Source organism: Saimiri boliviensis, chromosome 21, assembly GCF_048565385.1.
Source record: "Saimiri boliviensis isolate mSaiBol1 chromosome 21, mSaiBol1.pri, whole genome shotgun sequence".
Taxonomy (NCBI): domain Eukaryota; kingdom Metazoa; phylum Chordata; class Mammalia; order Primates; family Cebidae; genus Saimiri; species Saimiri boliviensis.
In genome coordinates this window covers 2,139,472-2,162,431 of record NC_133469.1, presented here as the reverse complement: position 1 = coordinate 2,162,431, position 22,960 = coordinate 2,139,472, and the positions used below count along the sequence as shown (strand labels likewise).

Here is a 22,960-nt window from a genome sequence, read left to right as displayed (position 1 = left end):
GTTGATTATGAACGTGAAACTTCCACAAAATGTCAACCTTCGCCTTCCATCATGGAGGTCAAAGATCAATCGCCAGCCTCAAACAAGATGACGCAATGCCGATTCAGAAGCATCACGTCTATCAAAACGCAGGAATTATTTTAAGACGACACCTGAAATCAGAACGTGGCTCTGCAGAAGCGGGTTTACGTATCACCCTGCGAATCGTGACTCTTCGCTTAGACCAAGTGACTTTCTTCAGAGAAGGACTCAGGGTGACAGTATTAATCACGCGTTTTCCCGGCCGGGCGCGGGGGTCACGCCTGTCATCCCAGCCCTTCGGGAGGCCGAGGTGGGCGGATCGCTCGAGCCTGGACAACACGGGGCGACGCCGTCTCTACCACAAACGCAAAAATCAGCCGGGTGTGGCGGTGCACGCCTGTGACCGCGGCTGCTGGGGGAGGCTGAGGCCGGAGGACCCCGTGCACCCCGGAGGGGGAGGCCGCTGTGCACTGAGACGGTGCCGCCGCCTTCCAGCGCGGGCCGCGGAGCGAGACGGGGCTCCATCTCAGAAAACGGGCCAGCGCCTGTAATCCCAGCACCCTGGGAGGCCCAAGAGGGTGGATCCGCTGAGATCAGGGGTTCGAGACCAGCCTGGCCAACATGGTGAGACCCCAGCTCCACCAAAAACACGGAAGTTAGCTCGGCGTGGTGGCGCCCATTCCAAATCCAAAATGAAGGAACGGAGAAGGGCGCCGACCCCGCAGCGTCCAAATCCGGAGACGCGCTCCCAGGAACCGAGTCCGTCCTCCCCGGGGCGCGCCTGCGGACGTCCGCGCTACCGCCCCGCCGGCTTCCGGCCCCGGGGCCCCTTCCGGGCGGGCGGTGGCGCCTCTTTCCGGTCAGCCGGACGCAGGTGCCCCGCCCTCCCGGCATTCCCCGGGGTGGCCGCGGGCTGAGTGAGAAAAGCTCCGCCCCCACCACCCGCGCGTGCGTACAAGGTGGCAGCTCGAAACCACGGGCGCAGCCATAGGCGCGCGCCCCGCCCCTCAAGCCCGCGCTCACGCACTCGCCTCGCGGACGCACAGTGCGTGCTCTGGGGCCGCCAGTAGCCGGCTCGGGGCGGGCGGGAGGCCAGGAGGAGGGGCGGGGCGAGGCGGGAGGGGGCGGGGCGAGGCGGGAGGGGGCGGGGCGAGGCGGGAGGGGCGGGGAGGGCGGGAGGGGGCGAGCGGGAGGGCGGGGAGGGCGGGGCGGGCCGAGGCGGGACGGCGGGGAGGGCGGGGACGGCGGGGAGGGCGGGGACGGCGGGGCGGGGCGGGCCGAGGCGGGAGGGCGGGGAGGGCGGGGCGAGCGGGGCGGGCCGAGGCGGGAGGGCGGGGCGAGCGGGACGGCGGGGCGGGGCGGGCCGAGGCGGGGCGGGGCGGGCCCAGGCGGGAGGGCGGGGCGAGCGGGGCGGGCCGAGGCGGGGCGGGGCGGGCCCAGGCGGGAGGGCGGGGCGAGCGGGGCGGGCCGAGGCGGCGGCGCCGGAGTCGGCGCGGGTGCGGCGCCATGGAGGCCGAGCGGGGCCCCGAGCGCCCGCCGGCGGAGCGCAGCAGCCCGGGCCCGACGCCGGAGGAGGCTGCGCGGGCCCTGGCCGAGTTCGCGGCGCTGCACGGCCCGGCGCTGCGCGCCTCGGGGGTCCCCGAGCGTTACTGGGGCCGCCTCCTGCACAAGCTGGAGCACGAGGTGCGGGGCAGGGCGGCGGGCGCGTGCGGCGGCCGGGGCGGGAGCGCGGCGGGAGCCCGCGGCGCGGGGCGAGAACGGGCGCTCCCCGGGCCGTCCCGGAGCGGCGCGGAGTTGGGGGCCGAGGAGCGACGCGGGCGGGAGACGGGGACACCTGCGGCCCCGACCTGCCCGGCCCGAGGCCGGCCCGAGGCTGCGGGGGAGACTTGAGCTCCTCCCACGCCCGAGCCTCCCGAAGCCCTGCCGGGAGTCGGAGGCGTCACCCCCAGTTTACAGATGAGAACCTGCGGCTCCCGGGTCCCTTCAGAGGGGTCTTTCAGCCGCTGCCCCGGAGGGACAGCGGGAGCCCCGTGGATGTGTGTAGCTGTAGCTGTTGGGCTCACGGAGTTCCGTGAGTTTTCGTTGGATTCGAGCCTCGGGTTCCCCTCATCTTGCAGATTAAAGAAAACAGACGGGGACGTGGAGAGCTCTAAAGAAACATGGAAAAGGTTTGGGAGCCTCTGGGTTCTCTCCTGTTCCGTGAGCATGGCCCGTCCCGCTCCACTCCGGAGCGTTTCGTGCTGTCCTGGCTGGGGGTGAGCCCTGGGTTCTGGCTGCGTGCCCGGGGGCTGACCCCGCAGCACCTTCCCGGGCCGGCTGGGGGGGGCATCGCCTCCAGGTGCCACCTCCCTGACTGACAGGAGCCGAGTGGCGCAGGTGATGAAGTGGAACCCCAGAGCCAAAAACAGGGTCCCGGGCCGGGTACTGGAGGTCCCTGAGCCTGGCTGCTGGCCAGACCCCACGGTCTCTGAGCCGGTGTCTCCGTGTGACCCTGGTTGGACCAGGAACCTTCCTGCTGGAAACGTGCAGTGACAGCTCCTCACACTACAGTGTGACAGTTTCCTCCGCCCTTCGCTTCTGCCATGCTTTCTGAGGCCCGCTCTGGTCCGACGCCCGCGCTGGGTGGAAGGGACCCGGGTTTGCTCATGAGGACAAGAGGGGTCCCATGTGCTGCGTGGAAGCAGCACAGCGGGCATGGCCGGCCCCTGCCCGGCCAGCCTGCGCGGCAGCACACCCTCCCTTGGCCAGTCATGCCCGTCTGAGAGTCCTGTTCTCCAGGAAGGGGACGGTGAGACAGCACCTGACTCGCTCAGTATTGGAGGGATGGGAGGGGGCATGAGAAATACGCCCGGCACACAGGGTGGTCGCCACCTCGTCACGTTCCCCTGCCCAGGCCGCCCTGCCTGCTGTTGCCCTACTAAGGGGCAGCCAGTGTTTTTCCGTGACCCTCCCTAGCCATTAAGGGCAGAGCTGAGTCACTGCTTTACCAGACACGGACTTGGAGCTCTTCCTGCTGCCGTTGGCCCAGGTGTGGGGGAGACCGGGCGGCAGCAGGACCGCCCGCCAGCGTCGTGGGCCCTTCCACCCCTCGCCGCCAGCCGGAGGTCAGCTGCCCTGTAAAGGGTGGGGAAACTAAAAGAGGAGTTTTCAAAGTGTCCACTCTTCTGTCTGCACAAGCTTCCCAGGTGCAGAACCACCCCCTTCTCCCCTCGGGAGCTCTTCCAGTCCTGCCATGGAGGTGTTGTGGTTACCCCCATTTCACAGGGGGGTGAAGGCAAGTCAGGCTTCAGGCAGGCTCTCTGTCCTCAGCCTCACTCCGTCCCCTGGGGATTTGGAGTACTGGGGTGGAAGCCTGAGGTCTTAGCCTCCTTCCGGTCCTAAACTGGACAAAGCAGTAGCCTCCCCAGACCCATCTTGAGGACAAAGGAGAACCCAATGCCCCTTGTCACGGGTGCCTTGTCCTCCATGTGACCCCTGGTTTGCTCCACCCTGGGCTGTCTGCCTCCAGCCTTCGCTCTTGCTCTTCCCTCTGCCTGGAGTCCCTTTCCATCTTCACCACACAGCCTCATGTTTAAATCTTCCGCTTCTTCAAATCTGGCCTCTGATGACGGTTCCTCATCCATGAGTCTTCCCGGGCCCTCCAGGCCCCAGAGCAATTTACCTGATATTCTTCAGGTGGCCCAGACCTTACTCGGCCATCAGCTCCCTGGGCAAGGCCACGAGTGTCATCCTCATGCCGCCACGGGGCAGGTCCTGCCCAGTGCACAAAAGCTGCCTGCGCCTACGGAAAGTGAGTTTCCAACTGCCGGTTTTGTTTTTGAGTGCAGCGGCACGACCTCAGCTCAAGGCAACCTCCACCTCCCACGTTCGAGCAGTTCTGCCTCAGCCTCCCGAGTAGCTGGGATTGCAGGTGCCCACCATCACGCCCAGCTAGTTTTTGTATTTTTAGTAGAGACGGGGTTTCACCATGTTGATCAGGCTGGCCTCAAACTCTTGACATCATGATCCTCCCGCCTCAGCCTCCCAAAGTGTTGGGATTACCACGCCCAGCCTTTTCAACTGCCGTTTTTAATCCAGTACTGGGAACTAGGTTTTAGGAAGAAACTGGTCTCTGTTGAGCCCCCGCTGTGTGCCAGGACTTCATGTACCCTGTTGATTTCAGTCCATCTGTCCTGAAGGGTGGATGACACCCCCTCTTGCAAGTGAGGAAACTGAGTCTCAGAAGCGTAACAATGGCACCGTGTGCTTACAGAGCATTTGTTCTGGCCGAGCCCCACTCTGAGCTCTGGGTATGAGTCATCTGATTCTCTCAGGAGCCCTCAGAGGGAGGTTCTGTTATTCCCATTGTGTGGAAGAGGAAACACGCAGTGGATAGTTAAGTAACTTATTCAAGGTCACTTGTCTAGGAAGTGGTGAAACCAAGGTTTGAACCCACACTGCCCGGCTCCAGACTGCCCAGAAGCCCCCCTTGCCGGCTCGTGGCAGACAATACGAAAGCGTGGCTGGGCCAGGGACCCCTGTGGTCCACATACACCGGAAGAGGTCACTTGCCTGCCTGACTAGCCACACAGGCAGGACCAAGGCCCTTCCTGTCCTGCCCTGACCTGGACCTTTGCTTCCTGTTGGCCTTGATTGGGGCCAGGTTGAAGGAGGCTTCTCTGTGAGTTGCCTCAGCTATCCTAGTGTTGAAGGGTTCTTGTGGGGAGAGGGAAAACTGGGTGTCCCCCTGGCCACCAAGATCCTGACTCCCATTGATCTCCACTGTGACTGGAGCCACCCTCTTACCTTTGGGGCCTCTCTTTCCCTGTAATTCGAGGGGGATGGACACCTCCAGAGGGTCCTCGCAGTCCCATCTTTGTGCACAGTGTCCCGTGGGACAAAGGGCTCTGGATGACAGCCCAGCCCGTGGTAGGTGCATTAGGTCCCTGTTCGGACCCTGACGTCTCTAGGAGCTTCAGTCTCCCAGCCCACGAGACTGTGCAGTTGCATTAAACAGGTCCCACTCCTCTGAAGGAGGCACGTTCGTCCTTGAGGCCTGGGTGTGGCACGTTGGGTGGCTTTCTGGAGCGGAAGTCCCAGCCAGTGGTGAAGGCAGTACCCTGCTGACCCGAGCTCTGGCCCCCAGGTTTTCGATGCTGGGGAAGTGTTTGGGATCATGCAAGTGGAAGAAGTGGAGGAGGAGGAGGAGGAGGAGGAGGCAGCCCAGGAGGCGCGGAAGAGGCAGCCCAACCCCGGGAGTGAGCTGTGCTACAAGGTCATCGTGACCAGGGAGAGCGGGCTCCAGGAGGCTGACCCCAACAGGTAGGAGGCTGGCCGGGGCTGTCACCACGACCTTCACTTGGTGAAAGGTGGCAGACGCAGTGACTGCAGACCCTCCTGGGCCCTTCACCACCACTGGACATCTTCCTCAGAACAGCTCTGTGGTCAGCACACATGGCCAGGGGTGTGTCCATCAGAGCTTCAGAGTAGGGTCCATGGCAACCCAGGGCTTTGCTGTGGAGTCTGGGTGGACTGCGGCCTGGGAGCACCTCCCAGCCACCTCACTGCTGCAGCGGTCTACTACAGGGGATTAGGAGTTCCGGTTTTGCTCGAGGTTACCCTCCAGGTTAAGGGTACAGGTCAGCCTTACTCCTCCCCGGTCCTGCTGAACTGGAATCTAGGATGGGCCCCAGAACACCTGAGGACCTGAGACTCGGAGCAGGCCTAGCCTTGCCGAGGCCACAGGCTAGTTAGGACAGAGCTGAGACTGTACCGCAGGCTTCCTGCCCGCAGGGACCAAGAGTGGCTATCCCAAGAATGGGCCCGCAGGCCCCTCTGCCAAAGGTTTTGTGGAACCTTCGAGAAACTTGCTGGGCCCCTGTGTCCATGCACAGCTCTTTGGGCAGGGGTCTGGTCTCTTCTGCAGAGCTTCTGCCGCGTCCTCCTCCAGCTGTGAGTGGGCAGTAGCAAGCCGCCCCGAATGTGGGCAGCCCAGTACCCCCACCCGTGCGTGCTCGGGTTCACCTTCCCCTTCAAGTTCAGGGACATGAGTTCTTTGGCACTCAGGCCCAGAAGCAGGTGCGTTAGATGCAGTGGCCGCCCTGGGAGCTCCCGGCCTCTCTCGGGCCTGCAGCCACTACCCCACTGCCAGCCATGTTTAGTAGGGGCCAGGGATCCAGTGTCTTGGATTTGGAGGCCGAGTGTTCGTTTCAGCCCCACCTGCTTCTGAGCCTTTCTGCCTCCAGGCCCTCTGCCCCTGAATCTCCCCGATCGCCAGGCCCCGACACGCTCTCCGTCCTCACCCCCATCCCTCTCTGTGTACAGCGCCCAGGGTCCCCCGAAGGCCTGGCTCTGCCCCGCATCACACGCTTACGCACTCGAGCACAAGGGCGGGAGTGCACGCACTTAGGACGGGCCCGCCAGCAAGTCTAACCCACGCACAGTAAGGCACGCGCTCCTGAACTTGCTCGCAGCCTGAGAACCGGAACACTGGCTGCCCCTTTCATCTTAAAAGGGGAACAGAGCCGGGGGTCTGCTTTGCCATCAGACACCTGTGTGTTGTGTGTTCAGCGCCTCCTGACCCAGCAGGGCTCTGGGAGGGGTATGGTCAGCCCCGTGTCCTAGAGGGTGGGGACAGCTCCTCCTGTGCCACAGCCCCGGCATGCTTCCCTCGGGAGCTGGGCTGCAGGGCTCCTGTGTGCGGGGACTGGAAGCCTCTCCCACGAAAAGTCCCTGGTGCTTGCAGAAGAGCTGGCTGCACGGGTGAGCCCTGTGTGGCAGCCTCCGTGCCGTCGGCCTGTGCTGGCCGCCGGCGCGTGTGGCCTTTGCTTTTGTTGGGCAGCTGCGCTGTGTGAGCCCTGCAGGCAGCAGGATGGGCAGCATGGTCAGGCGTGGTGGCTCACGCCAGTAATCCCAGCACTTTGGGAGGCCGAGGCGGGTGGATTACCTGAGGTCAGGAGTTCAAGACCAGCCCAGGCAACATGAAGAAACCCCATCTCTACTAAAATACAGAATAAGCCAGGCATGGTGGTGGGTGCCTGTAGTCCCAGCTACTCGGGAGGCTGAGGCAGGAGAATCACTTGAACCTGGAAGGCAGAGGTTGCGGTGAGCCGAGATCGCGCCATCGCACTCCAGCCTGGGTAACGAGCGAAACTCCGTCTCAAAAAAAAAAAAAAAAAAAGGAAGAAGATGGGCAGCACGGGCCTGATCCACAGTGGTCCAGGTCCAGTTGAGGACGTCACGCTAGTGACCACTGGTGTGTTTGTTACAAGTGCTTAGTGGACGGTAGGTGTACCAGATATTTGGTCTCTGCTGCTGCTGTGACAGCCTGGTGACAGGCGGTAGAGGCCCCTGCTGCCCTGTTTGAGAAGCTTGAAGAGGCGGAGGTGCTTGCTCAGGATCACCCAGGGAGTGAGCAGCAGCACCAGCCCCCGACCCAGGCCCCCTGGAGTCCAAAACTGTGCATAACTGTAGCACCTGGTAGACCAGATCTCAGGAAGCTCCAGTCCTGGTCCCAGCACAGCCCTGGGCCTCTTCCTCTCCCGCCTCCCTTTGCACCGTGCACGCCCGGCAGGCAGCCTCACGGGTGGCCTGTGCCCGCAGCATCTTCCTCATCGACCACGCCTGGACGTGTCGCGTGGAGCACGCACGCCAGCAGCTGCTGCAGGTGCCCGGGCTGCTGCACCGCATGGCCAACCTGATGGGCGTCGAGTTCCACGGCGAGCTGCCCAGTGCGGAGGCTGTGAGCCTGGTGCTGGAGGAGATGTGGAAGTTCAACCAGACCTACCAGCTGGCCCAGGGGGTGAGTAGGTATCTGGGCCCCAGCACAGGGAGGATGGGCATGGATGCAGACCTCTGCTGCCCTGTGCCATCAGGGCGGGCGGAGGGCCGGCCAGAACGAGCCACTCACTTTCTCCTGTGGCTTCCTAAGGAGCACACTGTGCTGGGGACTCGGGGCCAGCTGACATCCAGGCTCACAGGACGCAGCCCCCTGACTCCTAAACTAAAAGGGCCCAGGTGACTCGGCCACCTCTTTCCTGGCTGCTCTGACCCTGTCACTCTCTTAAAAGCCCTGGACTGTTCCTCACCCACCGCTGCTGGCCTCTCCCGACTCACCCCATGCTCCAGCCCCTTACCACTCTGAGTTTGGGAAAAGATGCTTGCTTGTTTCTCATGATTTTAGCTTAGATGTCACCTCCTCCAGGGAGCCTTCCCTGAGCTCAAAGAGTACGCCCCCTCCCTCCATGCCCACACACCCAGACACACCCCTACGGGTACTGAGCTGCGTGCCTTGTTTCCAAATGCCCTTTTACCGTGAGTTGGCACCCCGCATTCTCCAGGCCTGGGTCTGGTCTGCAAAGGCAGGGCTGCCGTCCCGGAGCCCCTAGCTTAGCTAAAGGGCCCGGGGCACATGTGAGAGGGCCTTTCTGAAGATCAGAGAGATGGCTGTGGGCTGATGGGTGGTTCCCGTGGTGGGCGGGTGGGTGAGGAGTGCTGCGTGTGCTCTGTCTGCAGACAGCCGAGGACAGGGTGCCGGTGTGGTACATCATGGACGAGTTCGGCTCGCGGATCCAGCACGCGGACGTGCCCAGCTTTGCCACGGCCCCCTTCTTCTACATGCCCCAGCAGGTGGCCTACACGCTGCTGTGGCCCCTGAGGGACGTAGACACGGGCGGTAAGTCCGGCGCCCGCCCGCCCTGGAGGACGGGCCCCGGCCCGGTGTCCCGTCGTCCCGCTCTGATGGGCACACGTGTCTTGGCACAGAGGAGGTGACCCGGGACTTTGCCTACGGAGAGACAGACCCCCTGATGCGGAGGTGCATGCTGCTGCCCTGGGCCCCCACCGCCATGCTGGACATCAGCTCCTGCACGCCGGAGCCGCCCGCTGAGCACTACCAGGTCAGCCCTCCTCCATCCCCGGCGTGTCTGCCTGGGGGCAGCTTCCAGAATGTTCTCTGTCCAGACACCAAATGTTACCAAGCACCAGCCAGGTGCTGGGCCCTGAGCCAGTTACTCTGGGAGGCGTAGAGAGTTTTGGGAGCCTCTGAGAGACGAAGGGCTCAGAGAGGGAGCAGAGGCCGCCGGTGGCTGCACAGCTGGGGCTCCAGATCGCACGATGCCTGGGGAGGATGGTGCTGGTCCAAGTCGCTGGTGATTGACCAACTATGCCCAGAACAAGGAGCTCAGTCTTACTGGTCCAAAGAGTACTTACAAGCCTCTGTCCCCAGAGGGCCCATGCCGCTCCCTCGGGAAGGAGCGGGGCTGTGCAGTTGGTCTTGGCTGTGAACCCTGCTCGGCCCCTTCATCTCACAAAGGCACAGGAACGCCCAGGGTTCATACATCTCAGCCCTTTTTCACTCAGCAGGCCTGCAAGTCACTGTCTTGGTCACTGTTATTGATAACAAAGGTGCTTTTAGTCTCGGTCAGGGCCCCGTGGGACCCATCTGGCCCACTCAGAAGTGCCTGGAGGGCAGGTTAGGGAGCCAGGGTTGGCAAGCCCCCAGTGCTGGGGGAGGAAGAGGAACGTAGCCACCTCCAGAACCAGGCAGGGTTGGATAGGGGGTTCCTGACCCTGACCCCTCTCTCCTTCCCCTGCCCTCTGATCTGCTGCTGCTTCCATAGGCTTGGACCAGCCCACAGGGGAGCCCGTTTTTAGTACTTTGTGGGCGTGTACTACTGTTCCTTACAAGTTGACAAGTTCTGTTTTTTTTTTTTTTTTTTTTTTTTTTTGAGACGGAGTTTTCGCTCTTGTTGCCCAGGCTGGAGTGCAATGGCGCGATCTCGGCTCACCGCAACCTCCGCCTCCTGGGTTCAGGCGATTCTCCTGCCTCAGCCTCCTGAGTAGCTGGGATTACAGGCACGCGCCACCATGCCCAGCTAATGTTTTGTATTTTTAGTAGAGACAGGGTTTCACCATGTTGACCAGGATGGTCTCGATCTCTTGACCTTGTGATCCACCCGCCGCGGCCTCCCAAAGTGCTGGGATTACAGGCTTGAGCCACCGCGCCTGGCCAAGTTCTGTTTTTATCTTCATCTTATGGAGGATGAGGAAATGGAGACACAGAGAGGTTAAGTCACTTGCCGAGGGTGGAAGAGCTAGAGTCCGGAACCAAGGGGACCTGGTGGCTTGTGGGCTGAGGCTGAGGCTTGCCCCATGGGGACTGAAGTTGCCTTTCTTGCACACCAGGCGCTAAGGGCCTCAGAGGGTTGTGGGAAGGGTTAGACGAGTTGGCTCACATGAGAGTGGGTGTGCAGAGTGGCGGTGTGTTTGCGGGCACTGCCAACTGCGGTGGGGGGGGCTGTTGGGGGCCTGCTGGCACTTTCAGTCTCCGTCAGTGGCGATTGAACCAACCTTGCGAAAAACAAGGAGGTCAGTCTAGTGAGACTAGAGGCCGTTTATGAGCCCCCTGGAGCCCCTGCACCAGGAAGGTGCTTAGGACACATTTACCTGAAAAAGCAAATGCCTTTGTGAACGCAGCTGGAGGGAGAAACACTTCCTGGTCTCGGGGTTCTTTGTGAATGGGACATGAACCAGAGTTCATGTTTTTCCTTGGGAACCTCTGTGTTGACCAGGAAGAGGAGGAGGTAAAAGGCCAGGCGTCCCTGCGTTTTCCCATTGGACCCTTCACAGTCGGGTCTGTGCTCTGGGCCTGGGGTTGCCAACGTCCATTAGCTGTAGCTGGGTAACAAGTAACTCCAAAACTTAGCCCCTTAAAACAGCGAACATTTATTATCTCACATGAGTTCTGTGGGGAGTTGAGGACTGGCTCAGCGGGGTGCCTCTGCCAGGTCTCCCTGGAGACACAGGCTGCCTGTCGGGCTGCAGACCTGCTTCCACATGGCGTGCGTGCGTGCCTGCTGTGTGGGTGCTGGCTGTTGGCAGGAGGCTGGGCTCCCCGCCTTGTGGGCCTCTCCGTAGGGGTGCTCAGGTCTCCCCAGGACGTGGCACCTGATTTCTCTCAGAGCAGCTGATCCCAGGGAAAGAGCAAAGAGGAAGCCTCGGGTTCATGGCCTCGCCACAGAAGCAGCCCTGTTTCTTCCAGCTTTTTCCTGCTGATTGGAAGTGATTCCTTAGGTCCATCGCACCCTCAGAGATGGATGCAGCTCCGCCTTTGGAGGACAGTGTCAAAGTTTGAGGGCATGTCTGAATCGTTTTTTTTTTTTTTTTTTCTTTTTGAGGCGGAGTTTCGCTCTTGTTACCCAGGCTGGAGTGCAATGGCGCGATCGCGGCTCACCGCAACCTCCGCCTCCTGGGTTCAGGCAATTCTCCTGCCTCAGCCTCCTGAGTAGCTGGGATTACAGGCACGCACCACCATACCCAGCTAATTTTTTTGTATTTTTAGTAGAGACGGGGTTTCACCATGTTGACCGGGATGGTCTCGATCTCTTGACCTCGTGATCCACCCGCCTTGGCCTCCCAAAGTGCAGGGATTACAGGCTTGAGCCACCGCGCCCGGCCCTAAATTGTTTTTAAAGAGATGTGGTCTTGCTTTTTCCCAGGCTAGAGTACAGTGGCACGATCATAGCTAACTGCTGCCTGTAATTCCTGGCCTCAGGCAATCCTCCTGCCTCAGCCTCCTGAGTACCTGGGATTCTAGGCAACTGCCACCAAGCCCTGCTGATTATTTAATTTTTCTGTAGGGACAGGATCTCACTATGTTGCCCAGGCTGGTCCTACGTTCCTTGGCTCAGGCAGTCTTCCACCTCAGCTTCCCAAAGTGCAGGGATTACTGGCTTCAGCCACCATGTGCAGACACATGGGCATGTGTTAAATTACCACACTGGTGAAGCTCAGGACAGGTCTCAGGGCTCCTAGAACCACGCGGCTCCTCCCAGGAGGGTTTTGGCACCCACTCACCCCCAGTGATTTCCAGGTAGCACTGAGAAGATGTGCAGCAATGTTTACCTTGTTCTTTTGACACCAAACTAGGACTGCTCAGCACCGGAGGGCCCCGGAGCCCCAGAATCCCTGGGTGAAGGGGTGGTTAGAGGCTTTGGGGTGTTAGAAGTGAGGCCATAGAACCTGGCGCCGGGCAGGGAGACTGGTGTCCCCTCCCTCTCTTCCTTTTTTCTTAGAGATGGAGTCTCACTCTGTCACCCAGGTTAGAGTCCAGTGGTGTGATCTCAGCTCACTGCAACCTCCGCATCCCGGGTTCAAGCGATTCTCCTGCCTCGGCCTCCCAAGTAGCTGGGATTATGGGCATATGCCACCACACCTGGCTAATTTTTGTATTCTTAGTAGAGACAGGGTTTCACCACGTCGGCCAGGCTGGTCTTGAACTCCTGATATCATGTAATCCACCTGCCTTAGCCTCCCAAAGTACTGGGATTACAGGCATGAGCCGCAGCGCCGGCCTGTCCCCCCCTTCCTTAAGCTCATCTCTACCTCTGATGTGTTTCCTTCTAGGCCATTCTGAAGGAAAACAAGGAGAAGCTGCCCCTTGCCGTCAGCCCAGCGGTGTACCCCGACAACCACGTCTTCAAGTACGTAGCCCCCTTTGCTTGGGCTGGGGCTTGTCCTCAGTCACCACCTCGCGGGCTTCGTGGTTCCCACAGCCCCAGAACATGGGCGCCCAGCAAGTCAGCTGCGTGTCTGGGCACAGCAGGGGTGAGTGCAGGGAGTGGAGCCCTTAGGATCCAGAGAAAATGCTGCAGGAAGTGCAGGAGTGGCCGGGCGCCGTGGCTCACGCCTGTTATCCAAGCACTTTGGAGGCCAAGGCGGGTGGATCACCTGAGGTCGGGACTTTGAGACCAGCCTGACCAACATGGTGAAACCTCGTCTTAAAAAAAAAAAAAGGAAGTGCAAGAGTGAGCAGGGCGTTCCGGAGACTTTTTTTTTTTTTTTGAGACAGAGTCTCCCTCTGTCACCCAGGCTGGAGTGCAGTGGCGTGTTCTTGGCTCACTGCAACCTCTGCCTCCTGGGTTCCAAGCCATTCTCCTGCCTCACCCTTGAGGCCAGGCGCTGTGCCTCATGCCCATAATCCCAGCACTTTAGGAGGCCAAGGTGGGTGGTTCACTTGAGGTCAGAGGTCAGCATCAGCTTGGCCAACATGGTGAAACCCTATCTCTACTAAAAATACAAAAAGATTATAGTGGTGGGTACCTGTACTCCCAGCTACTCAGGAGGCTGAGGCGGAAGAATCGCTTGAAATCTGGGAGGCAGAGGCTGCAGTGAGGGGAAATCAGGCCACTGCACCCCAGCCTGGGCGACAGAGCGAGACTCCTTTTAAAAAAAATAATAAAATCACCCTTGAAAGTTAAAAATAGAAAATGATAGACCGGGCGCAGTGGCTCAAGCCTGTAATCCCAGCACTTTGGGAGGCTGAGGCGGGTGGATCACGAGGTCAAGAGATCGAGACCATCCTGGTCAACATGGTGAAACCCCGTCTCTACTAAAAATACAAAAAATTAGCCAGGCATGGTGGCGCGTGCCTGTAATCCCAGCTACTCAGGAGGCTGAGGCAGGAGAATTGCCTGAACCCGGGAGGCGGAGGTTGCGGTGAGCCGAGATCGCGCCATTGCACTCCAGCCTGGGTAACGAGAGCGAAACTCCATTAAAAAAAAAAAAAAAAAAAAAATAGAAAATGATGGCAGTGGGTGAAAGGCCCCCTGGGGAGGAGCATTGGCCACCACTGGTCCCATCCCTCCCCTGTCCTCTGGGTACCCTGGGGTCACGTTACCAACTCTGCATGTCATGGAGCTGCTCCAGTTACCCAGATGTGCTCATTCAGTCCTGGAAACCAACACACAGCCAGGCCCATGCATGCCAGGAGGGAGGCTTTGCTGGCCGTGACCATGCTGGGCACCTAGAACAGGCACCTGGGCTGCCAGGAGGGCCCCTCCCAGGAGGCTGCAGGTGTGGCTGCTGAGTTAAGGAAGGCCAGGCCCCCAGGTTCAGGCTGGACCCCTCTCGGAAGCAGTCACAGATGAGGCGCAGCCCTCCCAGGAGCCCCTCCCCAAAGCTCCCAGACACTGCCCTTGGCTGCCCAAACCTGGCCCAGATGGAAACAGGTGGGCTGTTCCACTCTGCCCCCTCCACCAGGCCCAGGGGCTTTCCCCTCTGCTGGCCTCTGCCCCAGCCGGGCAGCCCAGGGGCTCTTGCTGAGAGGTGCATCTGGTGGAGACCTGACAGGGGCCTGAGTCCCCCCACCTACTCCGGGGCGGAGGCCTCACCGAGGCCCTTGGTGTGTCTGTGTGAGGTTGGTGGCCGCAGCCTCATCCTCTTTTTATCCATGTAAGGCGAAAGGGCGAGCACATCATAAACACCCGAGTTATGCCGTCTAATTTTAACAACACGTAATGAGGTTGTCTGCGTGGTCCGGCCCTGCGGATGGGGAGCCAGGTGTCAAAAGGGTATGGATTGCCCCCTCCCTCGGCACGTTGGAGCGAGTGGGGTCTGAACCCAGCTGTCCAACATTGTGACTCGAGCCCAGGACTCGCCTCGGTCTCGTTAGCTTCAGAACAGGGCGGGAGTGCTCGAGCCAGGGCTGGCGCTCTATCCAGTCCCGCTTGGACGCGTGAGGGCCGCGGTCAGCCAGCTCAGGCTCTCCCCGCAGGGTCTACACGGACATGCAGCAGGTGGCCAGCAGCCTCACCCACCCGCGCTTCACCCTCACCCAGAGCGAGGCAGACGCCGACATCCTCTTCAGCTTCTCGCACTTCAAGGACTTCAGGTGAGGGCACTGTCGCCCGCAGGGGCTCCCCCAGTCGGCGCCTCCGGGTCTGGGCCTCCCCTGAAGCTGGTGCACCTGCCTCCGCCCTGCAGGAAACTCAGCCAGGAGAGGCCGGGCGTGCTGCTGAACCAGTTCCCCTGCGAGAACCTGCTGACCGTCAAGGACTGCCTGGCCTCCGTCGCGCGCCGGGCGGGCGGCCCCGAGGGCCCACCCTGGCTGCCCCGGACCTTCAACCTGCGCACTGAGCTGCCCCAGTTTGTCAGCTACTTCCAGCAGCGGGAAAGGGGGTAAGCCTCAAACACGGCATGGGCGCGCTCCCTGGCCCATCCTCTGTGTCCGCCTGCTCCTCCACGCGCAGCCACTGTGGAAGCTGGTGCAGGGGCCAAGCCGTGGGCCTGGAACATCGCGCCGGCCTCATGGCCTGCAGGAGCTCTCCACTGCAGCACGGCCCCCTGGGCTCCGGCAGACCTCGCCTCGTTTCCCGAGCCCTGGCCTCTGGCCCCTCCTCTCTGGCATGCCCTCAGCTCCCGAAGAGATGTGGGCTGCCCTCTTCTGCCACTGGGTCCTGGGGAGGCACCATCCGAACACAGGCCCAGCCACCACCCAGACGGTCCTTCTGCTCCCCAGGGGCGAGGACAACCACTGGATCTGCAAGCCCTGGAACCTGGCACGCAGCCTGGACACCCACGTCACCAAGAACCTGCACAGCATCATCCGGCACCGAGAGAGCACCCCCAAGGTGGGTCCCGCAGCCCAGGGCCTGGCTGGACAGCGAGGGATGGGACGAAGGGGACCGAGTGCCATGGCCCTCACAGATAGGTCCAGGCTGGGCAGGGTGGCTCACGCCTGTGGTCCCGGCACTTTGAAGCGCTGAGGAGGATCACCTGAGTCCAGAGGTTTGAAACCAACCTGGGAGATCTTGTTTCTGCAAGGAAATAAAATAATTAGCCAGGAGTGTTGGCACACCCCTGTGGTCCCAGCTACTCGGGAGGCTAAGACAGGAAGATCACTTGAGCCCGGGAAGTTGAGGCTGCAGTGAGCTGTGATCGTGCCACCGTACTCCACCCTGGGCAACAGAGTTTTGTTTTTAAAAAAAGAACTGTCCTGGGTGCTTCTGATCTCAAAGATCCTAGCAACTAGAGTGCCAGGTATGGCTGCCCAGCAGGGTGAAGTGGTCAAGCCTGGACAGGGAGCCTCTCAAACCGTGGTAAAGACTCGTAGTAAGGGGACATCCAGAGGCCGCATTGGGGTTGCAGAACACGGGATCCACTTGGGGTGTGTACGTGGTCAGAGGCTGGTGGGAAACGCGTCACAGAGACAATTGTCATGCAGAGTTCGGGCCGTGGGATGAAGGTGGACAGGTGAGAATTTCTATTCCATTTCCGTTGAAAATGAATGTAAAGACTTTGCTGGTGGTATGGCGGCTCATGCCTGTAATCCCAGCACTTTGGGAGGCCGAGGCAGGCAGATAAAGCGGCCTGGCCAACATGGAGAAACCCTGTCTGTACTAAAATACAGAAATTAGCTAGGTGGGGGTGGTGGGCTCCCATGATGCCAGCTACTCAGGAGCCTGAGGCAAGAGAATCGCTTGAACCCAAGAGGTGGAGTTTGCCGTGAGCAGAGATCGTGCCACTGCACTCCAGCCTGGACAGCAGAGCCAAACTCTGTCTCAAAAACAAACAACAAAAAAAACCAGACTTTGCGGCAACCTGGGCAGGTTTGAAAGGCAAAAGGAGGAGCATCGTGCGCCAGGTGTGTGCGCGCCACGGCTCTGTGCGCTCGGGAGCCCCCGGGGCTCTGTCCTGGCCCCGGGGGGGGGGGAGGCGAGGGCCGAGCTTGCGCCTGTGGCCTGCAGGTCGTGTCCAAGTACATCGAGAGCCCCGTGCTGTTCCTCCGGGAAGACGTGGGAAAGGTCAAGTTCGACGTCCGCTACGTGGTGCTGCTGCGCTCCGTGAAGCCCCTGCGGCTGTTCGTCTACGATGTCTTCTGGCTGCGGTTCTCCAACCGGTAAGCGGGGGCCGGCTGGGTCCGGGGGCGGGGAGCTGGGGCACCGGGTGGAGGTGCTGGGGGGGCCACGGGCCCTTTTTGGAATCAGAAGGCGTTGATGGCACTCGCCCTCCGTCACCTACCCAGTGAGTGGCCCTGGGAACCCGTCTCCCTTGGTGGTCGTTGGTGGTGACTTGCCCTACCCCCGTCAGAGTCCTGGCATCGCCCACAACGATGGATGTGAACATTCTTTGTGAAATGGGCACCAGTGTGAGAACCAGGTGCCGTGTTTGTGGACCTGCGGAGACTTCACGGCGTCTCGCTCACCTCCACCCCAGCTCGGTGGGGCCGGGGGGCTCCCCCACCCGCACGGACGAGGGAACGGGCTCCTGCCCCAGGCCCTGAGCCCCTGGGAAGGCTGAGCGGGTGGTGCCTCCCTCGGGGGACAAGGCCAGCTCAGGAACCCATGCCTGTGTCCTCCCGCTTGCCCTCCAGGGCCTTTGCACTCAACGACCTGGACGACTACGAGAAGCACTTCACGGTCATGAACTACGACCCGGATGTGGTGCTGAAGCAGGTAGGGCCTGAGGAAGCCGGAGAGCAGATTCACGTGGAGGCCAGTGCAGACCCAGCCCCCGCCCCGCCCACACTGCCTCCTGGGAGGACTGGCCCCCGGGGCCTGTCGCCGGAGCTGCCTCCTGAGCTCCTGCCGTGGAAGGCGATTGTTAGCACTGCCCTGGCGAGCCGGGCTGGGTTCTGTGTTGTCTCAGGCAGGGGCAGGCCTCCCCACGGCGCAGAGGGCCACTCTGTGTTTGCCATGACACAGATGCAGGTGGGGAGGGGTCCAGCAGCAGGCTGAGACGGCGGGTTCCCAGCCGGGCTGACTCCTCACCGCCACTTCAACCGGAAAAGCGGCCAGGGCAGGCGGAGAAGCACAGAGATTCATGCCGAGAGGCCCCACCTGGTCCGGCCGCCTGCTGGCCGGTCACCCTGCCTGGGTCCGGGGCCTCCCGTCTTCCCGGATGCACAGTGCTGAGCACTGCCCCGTGCCGCCGGCACTCACTGAATGGCAGCTGCAACATCCGAGTGCCTGGAGCTCAGGGGCATCTGGACAGAGGCCCTTCCAAGGTGGCGGTGAGAACCTGGAGCTGCCCAGCCAGAGCACCTGGGCCAGGTAGACACAGCCTGCACAGAAGCGAGAGGCCGGCTCTGGGTACAGGAAGGAAGGAAGTCCCGAAGTCCTCTCTGAGCTGGCAGGTTATGAGTGTTTCAGATGCATAAAACACCTGCCCCACCCTGCCTGTCGCCAGCCCGCCAGCGTGGACGCCCCCTGCACCCAGCCCCAGCCTTCCCTTGCTCCTGAAGGTGTGGCTGTCATTCCCAGCCCCGTGTTGATTCTCTTCAGCATGAGCATGCCCCTGACCATTCAAGCGGCTGTTTTGCTTATTTAGGTTTTGGTTTGAGAGGCAGGATCTCACTCTGTCACCCAGGCTGGAATGCAGAGGTGTGATCTCAGTTCATTGCCATCTCAGCCTCCTGGGCTCAAGCGATCCTCCTGCCTCAGCCCCCCGAGTGGCTGGAACTACAGCCACACACCTCCACGCCCAGCTAATTTTTTTGTATTTTTAGTAGAGACAGGGTTTCGCCATGTTGCCCAGGCTTGTCTCAAACTCCTGGACACAAGTGATCTGCCTGCCTCAGCCTCCCAAAGTTCTGGGATCACAGGCGTGAACCACGGGCCCGGCCCTACACCATCTAATGGAGTGGATCCTTCTGCAGCTTTGCTGGCTGAGTGGCGTGTTTGAGGTTCAGGGTTGTTGCTGAGCACGGCTGCAGTCTGTTATCCGAGGTCTTCACTAATGACAAACCGTGACACGGGAACATGCGTGGAGGCACCACCGGGCTGTGCCCGTGTCGAGGAGTCCTCTGGGAGGGCTTGGAGAAAGGGCCCTGCCATGCCATGGTGGCTGCAGTACCAGCGCACGCTCCGCGCGGGGGTCGAGTGGCCCTGTCACTTCTGTCCCCCTTCTCCTTACCTGTGTTGACACCGTCTCACTGGGACCCAGAGCCCCCAGCAGGGCCCCAAGACGTGCTTGGAAGTCACCCTCAGGGTCTCGAGTCCCTCCCTTCTGTACTGTGGGGGTCATCCCGAGAGTCCTGTCCTGGAGCCCTGTGCCTGGGGACGTGTGTCCAGCACAGCGTGGATGGTAGCTTCCCTAGGGGCCTGTCCTGGCTTGTCCTTGTCTGGGAGAACCCTGAGCCAACTGCCACCTTCCTAGGGTGTGTTTCGGGTAAAGTCATGCATACCTTGAGCACTCGGAGCCGGCGCCGAGCCAGGGAACGGGCGGGCCCTGCATCGGGTCTGAGCTCTGCGCCCTCTGTGCCATACCAAGCTGAGTGTGAGGGCGGGTGCCACCGCAGGGCCTGCAGTTTCTGGAGCCCTGGACATTGTGTGTCTTGTGTGAGCCTCGAAGCAGCGTGGCAGTCAGTTTACTGGGCAGGGCACATTCTTCCATTGCACAGAGGAGGAAACAGGCTCAGAGAAGTTAATCCCTTTGTCCAGAGTCACACAGGAAGACCCAGAGCTGGACTCCCATCTCCTGCCTCCTGTTAGTATGCTGAGGGGCTGGGGCAGGCTGCTTGCTCCTGGAACCCCCACCCAGTGTCAGAAGCTCCTGGTCCAGGCAGTGGCAGGCTCCCCCGCTCCCAGCCCAGCAGAGGCCTGGGCAGAGCGTGATGGGCCCCGTGTCTGCTGCAGGTGCACTGTGAAGACTTCATCCCTGAGTTTCAGAAGCAATACCCAGAATTTCCCTGGACGGACGTCCAGGTAAGTGCTGTCGTACACACCACCTCAGACTGGTGGGGCAGGTCCCAGGCTGGGGGCCTGCAGGAACTGCTCCCTCCTCCTTGGCTGGCATGGGCTGGGAGAGGGGCCGTTGTCCCCTGCAGTTGGTCCTTCTCCAGAGGCTGGCGCGACAGCGTGGGTTCGCTTCCTGTCCACCTGGGCCTTTGTGGGTGCTCCTGAGAGGGCGGGAGTGCCCTGGAGAGGCATGTGGGGCACCCCTGGGACAGCCAGAGGGTGGTAGCACTGCCTGGCCCCGCATCCCAGGTGTTTGGAGTGTGGGCTGGGCCCCCACTTCCGACAGCGGCATTCTGGGTGCTGTGTTGAGCTACTCGGGGTAGTGGGGAGCAATGGGGGTCTGAGGCAGGAGACGGGCAGATTTTCGGAAGGCGGGCGCCAGAAGTAAGAGGGCAGGTGTTGGGTGGAGGTGGCCTTGGTGAGGGCTACAGACGTGAAGATACGGGACGGGGCGACTTGGGGCCCAGGGCTCAGGCAGGGGCAGCAAACCCCCTCTACGGAGAGGCTGCTCTGAGCAGGCCTCGTAACTCAGCCGCCTCCATCCCCAGGCTGAGATTTTTCGGGCCTTCACGGAGCTGTTCCAGGTGGCCTGTGCCAAGCCACCACCCCTGGGCCTCTGCGACTACCCCTCCTCCCGGGCCATGTATGCCGTCGACCTCATGCTGAAGTGGGACAGCCGTGCAGATGGTAAGAGGGGCTCCCCATCTGCTGATCCAAACCACCAGGCACCCCCTCCGCCAGCCAGCCGTGTGCCTGGAGAAGGCAGGGGCCGGCCCCAGGCTGTCTTCTGGCTTGAACAGGCCAGATATCAGGGTTGGGGAAAGCCGTGGCTCGGCCCACAGGGAAGGGCCGTACCTGCTGCACAGTGGGGAGGGGAGGGCAGGGCCGCGGGTGGGGCCTCTGTCAGGGTGAGCTCACAGGACAGGAGGCCCGTGGGAAAGGCACCCTGATCGTCCGGACCCACACCCCCTGGCCGGCCCCCCTCCTCTTTTTTTTAATTAAACTGAACATCCAAGCTTAAAGGGACAGATTCTCATCTTAGGGCTGGAGGCAGCCCTGGCCTTTCCTGGAGAAGCAGAAATCTCCTAGAGACCCCAGTTGCCCAGTTCCAGGCCCGGCTCTGCCCTGCCCGTCCTGGGAATCAGAGCTCAGGTCCGTGGCCTCCCCGGCCTTTGCTGGGTCCCAGGACACTGCCCTTGCAGGAGCGGAGGCCGATGAGCCTTCACCCGCTGCCGCGCTCTTTGTCGTCAGGAAAGCCGGTGATGCAGCCGCAGATCCTGGAGGTGAACTTCAACCCTGACTGCGAACGAGCCTGCAGGTACCACCCCACCTTCTTCAACGACGTCTTCAGCACCTTGTTTCTGGACCAGCCTGAGGGCTGCCACGTCACCCGCCTCGTCTAGACACTCAGCGTCCTGTGCTTGGGGCAGGACTCCAACCTCAGTTCTCGGAGCTGCTTCTGCAAAGGTCCCCACCTCCCTCCCCACACTGGCCCCGGGCACAGCCTCAGCCCCAGGCCTCTGTCCCGCTGAGCCTGGCTCCCGGCCTCAGAGTCCGGGAGCACAGCGTCCTCCTCCCGCCACGGGTCAAAGCAGGACAGGATGGTGTCCCCGGGCTGCGCACTGCCCCAGGCCCCGTCCTCACCCCTCAGCACCATCCGTGCGCTGATGAGTCTCTGCGTGCCTGACGTGGAGCGTTTGTTCCCAGCTGCGTTTCCGGGGCTGCTGGGGGAAGGGTTCCGTGGAGCGAGACAAGATGTCCTCGGGGGCAGGGTTCCACAGGGAAGGGTTTGGGAACCCTGTGTCACACGGGGCAGGCGGATTTCACTTCCAGGGTCTCTGCTCTTGTGCATCAGGATGCTCCTGGGACGGGTGTGGGCCCCGCACGGCACCCACAGGGCTCTATGTGACAAGTGCCCAGGAACAGCCTGAGGCCACCGCCCAGCAGGCTCGCCATCCAGCTCCCCTGGACCCTTCACCAGCAAACCTCCCACTGAGGTCCCAGCAGGAGCCGCCATCTTCTGCTACCGTTTCCTTTTCCATTTGCCGAGGGTCACAGACCCCGACAGGGAAGTCAGTCCCCGTCTTCCCAGGGGCTGCCCTGCTCGCCGGGCAGTCCTCAGGGTCCCCCGCCCTCGTCTGAGATGCGCCAGGACCTTCCGGCGATGGGGACCCGGGGCTGGGGCTGATGGCGGACGGCAGAGCGCGAGGCTGAAAAGGATTCCGAGGAGACCTTCGGATTCAAGTCAGGTGCACCTCCCAGGAGCTACAGTCAACCTTGGCTTTTTCTTATTTTTTAATCTATGGGAGAAAAATGTAAAATTCCAGTTCTTTTCTAATTGTGCTTCCGAAAGTGGGAGTCAGCTGCCAGCGTTTTTGTTTGGCTACAGTGTGCCTGGGCCCAGCTCACGGGCAGTGGGTGGGTCTAACTCCCCAGGCAGATGCGAGCTGCTTCCAGAACCTTCCAGCGCACAGGAGGGCGGGGCTAGGCATGGCCGTGTCTCCTCTTTGAAATTGAGAACAACCTTTCTTGCAGCAAAGCTGCACCCAACGATGGTGCCTTCCCGGTGTTGTCTGGGCCCTTCGGGTGGGAGCCACGCTCTAGCCCCTGGGGGCCTGTTGCAGGGGCGGGGTGGGCCCATCGCCCTTGGTGGCTCCTGGAGAGCTGCTGACATGCGGTCCCCTCACTTGCTTCATGCTGCAATAAAGGCCGTCTTCTCTCTCTCCTGCCCTCCTTGCTCTTTGGATCCTGGAGCCACAGGCTCAGCGTGGCCTGTCGCCCTTATTGTCGCTGAAAAGCCCCAAAGACCAAGAAGTCACCTTGAGAAAGTGGGAGAAGAAAGAAGATGGCCCTCAGACCGCAGGCCTCCACCCCAGCGAGCTTGCCTGCGCTGGTTCCTGTTCCGAGCTGGCCGGGAGCCTGGATCCTCCTGTGGCCCCGGAGCCCTGGCGGCCCTGAAGACGGCGGCCTCCCAGCACCTGCCTCCTCGTCCTGTCAGGGGACGGTAAGAAACCCTGGCTGCTGGGGCGTCTGGCGGGCTCTGTGGGCCGCCGCTGGGCAGACGCATGGGTGCCATCGGGGTGGCCGCAGCGCCGCATGGTGACCAGGGAGATTTAAGATGCAGAAGGCGGAGCGGCCCCGAGGCGGGCTACGTGGAGCGCGCTGCTGCCCGCCTCGGGACTGATGCCCACACAGACTCTTGTCTTGAAGCCCAGCGGCCGGTGCTGAACTGGTTCTCAGCTCACTTAAAACCCGCTGCCCAGGAGACAGGCCGGCCCAGGGAGGCACTGGGACAGCCCCCAGCATCAGGACCGCATGGTCCGGGCTTTCCAGGATTGCAGATGCCTGTTCTCTGTCCCCACATGTCCTTGTACCTCTGCTCACTGCACAAGCACACCCTCAAGGCAGGCCGAAAGCCAGGGTCTCCAGGAGCCGGGATACCA

The 22,960-nt window shown here is 61.6% G+C and overlaps 1 protein-coding gene across 7 annotated transcripts; it reads left to right on the top strand.

Annotated features, from left to right (window-relative positions):
* The first annotated feature begins 1,478 nt into the window (after positions 1-1,478).
* Positions 1,479-22,240, top strand: TTLL12 (tubulin tyrosine ligase like 12). 7 transcript variants are annotated; one of them, XM_074391220.1, is made up of 15 exons: positions 1,625-1,704; positions 2,139-2,276; positions 5,147-5,322; positions 7,603-7,801; positions 8,515-8,674; positions 8,764-8,897; positions 12,406-12,482; positions 14,555-14,671; positions 14,764-14,958; positions 15,299-15,410; positions 16,527-16,678; positions 17,153-17,234; positions 19,416-19,484; positions 20,066-20,204; positions 20,769-21,292. In XM_074391220.1, the coding sequence occupies exons 2-15, from the start codon at positions 2,181-2,183 to the stop codon at positions 20,918-20,920; spliced, it is 1,860 nt and encodes a 619-aa protein (XP_074247321.1). In that variant the 5' UTR covers positions 1,625-1,704; positions 2,139-2,180; the 3' UTR covers positions 20,921-21,292. The 7 variants fall into 7 exon arrangements, with proteins under 7 accessions (XP_039318971.2, XP_074247321.1, XP_039318972.2 ...); XM_039463038.2 differs by having other exon boundaries at positions 1,626-1,704; positions 2,139-2,189; XM_039463037.2 differs by lacking the exon at positions 2,139-2,276 and having other exon boundaries at positions 1,479-1,704; positions 20,769-22,240.
* Positions 22,241-22,960: the final 720 nt, after the last annotated feature.